General features: G+C 41.7%; 1 protein-coding gene across 3 annotated transcripts in view; it reads right to left on the bottom strand.

Annotated features, from left to right (window-relative positions):
- Positions 1-4,901, bottom strand: part of LOC101345294 (BTB/POZ domain-containing protein 9) — a 386,665-nt gene that overhangs the window by 151,173 nt on the left and 230,591 nt on the right. For all 3 annotated transcript variants that reach the window (XM_023734155.1, XM_023734154.1, XM_023734156.1), the window contains exon 2: positions 2,778-2,887. In XM_023734155.1, the coding sequence (XP_023589923.1) occupies positions 2,778-2,887 (110 nt within the window). The remainder of the gene's footprint in view (positions 1-2,777; positions 2,888-4,901) is intronic.

The following is a 4,901-nucleotide window of genomic DNA, read 5'->3' on the forward strand; positions in this document are numbered from 1 at the left end:
TTTTTTTTTTTTTTTTCCAATGAGGAGAATAATTAGAGTAGCCTGAACTGTGAAAGGAAGATCAGGAACTGTGGAAGAAAGAAGTTCTAAATCTGTAGAAACATAAAAGTAGGCTTTGATACCCTACTAGTTACTCATAATGACATTATTTTAGTTTTACTTTTTTTTTTCTTCATGAAAATCTAGTTTATATCAGTGGTTCTCCAAGGGGTAGTGCATATTTCATAGGATATAGGAAGGAGTATGAAATAGGCATCTATAATTTACAGAAAAGTCCTGGGGTGATTCTGAATCTTCTGCGCCCCCACTAGAGGACCACTGGGTGAAGTCCTGTGTGCAGCTAAAAAGCACCTGAGATAATCAATATGGAAGGCTGGCCATTACTATCACTTTGTGGATAAGCCCAAGCTTTCAAATGCCCCTTTTTAAGCTAAGCAGAGCTGAAAAGTCAGACAGAGGATAATGAAATCCCCCTGCGCTCCTTCACGACTCACACCACCGCCCTGTCTGCCCAGCGTGGGGGCAGGTCTGAGCTGTGAAGATTGACTGAGGAGGGCCAGAGGGGATCCCACCACAGACCATCTGCTGGCAAGCACACGCACGTATCTGTCTACCTGCTTCCTACTTGCACCACTGCTCCCATTTGGTTGAGGGACAATGACAGGCAGATGATTGCAGTGCTCTTTGCAGTCAAATCTGTGAGCATCACAGGAAGGAGCTCAAAGACAAGTGTTTGCCAGACACCAAAAACACTTCTTGCATCTCTGCAATCTTCTTTCACTCCCTGACATGCCTGGGACTATTATGGCTTCTGATAATGCTGACTAGTTCAATTTGGACAAAACATGAAGACCAACAACAGCATCCCTCACTGCAACTGATTCTGAGTTTCATTCCTGTAATGGCCTCTCATGCCAGATAGGCCTGCTTCTTTGATAATTACAGTTTCAACAAATCTGTTCTTCCTCCACTAAGAAAGGGAAAGTGATTTAAGCAGATGGAGCCATCTATGCAGCACGTTCACGAATGCAGTGCACAGGGCTGAAATGAGTAGTCAAATTACACACTCTGTGAGTATGAAGGTGGTCTAGTTTCTAAGATCCTTCTCAGTTAGGACTCTCCAAGCTACAGTCACATACACAGTGAGGCCTACAGTCCACAGAAGAACACGGGCAGCAGGTGAAAAGGAGTGCCCTCCCTGTTTTCCTCCACTGGCACAATCCTACACAGCCCAGAGAATCAAAAAACTTGGTATCAAGTAATGCCTCAGCATTCTTAACTTCCAAATTTCTTAAAAGTCACAAAATTATTAAACATTTATATCTAATATTAAAGATTGAAAAATAGTAAAATTACATCCATAACAAAGTTAAAACCAAAATATTTATTTTAGTTGAGCTCTAAAAGCTCTCTGTACACTGGAACAACTTCTTTCCTGCTACTTTATTAATATTATCCCCTAAAAAAACCATTGCTGTCAAGTCAATTCCAACTCATAGCAACCCTATAGGACAGAGTGGAACTGCCCCATAGTTTCCAAGAAGCACCTGGTGAATTCGAACTGCTGACCTTCTGGTTAGCAGCCATGGCTCTTAACCACTATGCCACCAGGGTTTCCTTATTAATATTACTCTCTCACATTTCCCTAAGTCAGTGATTGGAGCAGGTATTATGAAAATTTAGGCTTATGTCCATTCAAAGAAGTAGTAAACATTTGCAAGTTACACTCATCTTCCCCATTCTAGTCATTACCATGATTTAGGACATATATCAGTATGTGTCCCAGCTTGAACAGGACTCGAGAAGGAGAAGAGAAATGAGTTCCTTTGTAAAGGCACAGAATTCTATTTTAGGATTGCCTGGTAGGGGCATCCTATTCTCCCCACCTGAATATCCAGAGTCCCTTTTCAAAGAAAGCTACAGTAAAGGCACAGAATCATGGGTCTAATTAATCTATCTCTGATCTTTACAAGAGGTGAGGAAAAATCTGTGGGCCTGGGAAAAAGAGAAGAGGAATAACCAGAGTGGATGGGAAAGGGCATCCATGATATCTAGAATGTCAAGGGCTACAATGGATTGTATACAACTCTTAAAGATGGAACGTGACCTGAAACAAAACCAAAATACAACAAGACAATTAACCAAACAAAATTAAAAATACCCTCTTGAAGGATCACTGAGGCAGTACTTCTCAGCCAATATTTAAACTGACTTCCGTAACGACAATTCAGTCACCCTATCTTATTTAAATTATATTCAGGTACTTTCTTGAGCTGAACTTGGTTAAACAAAGCAAATACGGACTGACGAGTCCATGAAAAAAAGATACATCACAGCCGAGCGTACCATTCATATCCCATCAAAGGCCAAAATACCTGCATATCCTTAGAAAGTATGAACCTTGGATCAATAACATACAGACATTCTTCCTGATCTCACCTACCGTTAAATATAGAAAAGCCTTTGGTATAAAAGGCTTTGCCCAACTACCATAAACATTCTCCACATAGCAAATCTGAATCAATCACTAAAATGTTTTCAGTTCTTAATTACTAGCATAATACTTATATTCTTTTAAGTTTACTGGAATTATTATTGTAACTACTTCTAAAAATATAAACCATCCCCTATGTCACTCAACCATAAGGCATTCAAATCAACCAGAGTCCTTGGTCAAAGCTGGTTAAGAGGTAGATTAAGATGAGTTGATGGAATAATAATATTTGAAGATAAAAATATCTAAGTATATATACAAAAATGCAATTATAATAACTTACCAATCAGCCCCTTCTCGAGAGTGAAGGTTTTGTTTGTAAACATACATTCAAAAGCCACAATGTGGAAAATCTTGTTCACTGTGTTGTGAGTCCCAACTATTCGGATATACCTGGGGATAAAAAGAAAAGAAAATTTGTTGAAGAAACCGAGCTTCTATCACAACCAACACAAGGATAACAGAATAAGGTACAAACCTACAGTGTACCAGGGCACGGACTAAAGGATATTTGGAACTTGACTTCAGACCCTGTACCTGCTCCTCAGGGCTCACTCCAATGGAGCCTAGAAGAATTACAGCAAAATCAGGGAGATGTCACTTCCCAGAGAATTAAGTAGAACTTATATGTGATTTGCCTAGAAAATCAAACCAGGGTCAGCTCAATCCCTGAACGTCAGTACAATTCTATGTCCATGAGACATTTACACTGGAGAATAATAAACAACTTCTACCCTCGCCTTGTGGTTAGGAATGTGCCTGTGCATATGCGCACATACACACACAAATCAAATCTTTCCAACTCAGTCAAAGATTTCATCCACTGGAGACAAACACATGAAATCAATGTTGCTTGCTTGTTTAAAAAAAAAAAGAAGAAGAAGAAACTACTGAACAGTCACTCACAGTTTCTTTTATTTTAATATTGCTCTTAAATCCTTACGAGGAAGTTAACCCCGTATACTTACGCCAGCCCCCCACCTGACTGCTGGGAAGCCTTCTCCTAACCAGAGGAAGTGATCTGAGAAGAGGACCCAGCCTGCTCTGCAGCTTCCCTCCTGGCCTCACGATCTGGCATCTGCACACAGTGTAGAGTCTCACCGGGCCGGTCTTCAGTATCTCGGCCTTTTCACCCTCTGTATCTCCCTGGAGGCTTTACCTCTGACAAACAAGCGTTAACCTTGGAGTGATTTGCTCCTTTCACTCTCCAAAGGGACCTGACAGTTCACAGGTTAATGAACAGACAGACTCACTCTTCAGAGTGTCACACAATTCCACAGGGAATGTGCCACATACCTTCTTACTGGCATTCAGAGGGGGGAACTGGGAAAAATAACTAGATTAACCGACCACCCTCTCCCAAATAACTATGCACACTGAAGGACAGGGGCATATTAAACAAACAGATTTCAATTAGGAAATGACAGACTGGGCAAGGTTTCAGTAATATCCTTCCTCTGATGTGTAAAACAACCTTTGGCTTAGATGATGTAATTTTACTTCTGAGTTAATCGCTGTTCACTAATTCAGTAATTTCCTTACATTTCTCATCACTCCAAGTTAACCATATGATGTAAACGCTGATTTTAAAAATTCACATTAAGGAGACTTTATTTGGGGCTTTTATATCACGGGCTGTTTTTCCTCCTGTTTCTTCAAGCCCAAATCTTACGGCAATCCATGTGCACCTCATTTAGCCATCTGCTCTCTGACATGAGCTGATCACTCATCTTCATAACCAATATGAATGCTATATCCTGGACTGGCTGTTCACTGTGCTCATACCCACTGCAGGCAGATAGCACTCTTCCTGTGTGGTAAGACCTGAGCAACTGCTGAACTCACCAGGGCCCTCTGGGTAAGCAGGAGGTTGGCCCTGATCTGTTCTCTTGAGCCCTCAAGGCAGACAGAAGGTGCTGATTTTACTGGGTCTGGGTCGGGGGTTCATTTGAAGTAATTTCTTAATGGTCTGGGTAGACAGATTGTGCCATCCTTTGCTGTGGGTGGTGACAATCTCCCTGGTGCTTTCTGGAAGGGAAAGGGTGTGCTAAACCTGGCACCTTGGCCTGAATCTAATTTTGTCAATTTCCTTAAACCCACAAGAACTCAACCAGCATAGCATTTTCAACCGCACATGGCCGTGACAGCCAGAGTGCTGCTGTCTGCAACCTTGGAGGGAAGGAAGGAATGTGGCTTGGTGGAATTTGATCAGATCATTTTCCCTTCCCTAGGTCAACACTCTTCCAAAGGAGAGACAACTCTCTGACCACCGTACAGAGTACAGGCACCAAGGAGTGACTAACAGGACCTCCCCTGGTCCATGTTATTAAGGTTAATAATCCAGGCTGCCATAAGACAATGAGGTCAACTTCCCTCCCTCCCTCTCTTCACTCCTCCTTCCCTCTCT

This window comes from Trichechus manatus, unplaced genomic scaffold (assembly GCF_000243295.1).
Source record: "Trichechus manatus latirostris isolate Lorelei unplaced genomic scaffold, TriManLat1.0 scaffold00065, whole genome shotgun sequence".
Lineage (NCBI taxonomy): Eukaryota > Metazoa > Chordata > Mammalia > Sirenia > Trichechidae > Trichechus > Trichechus manatus.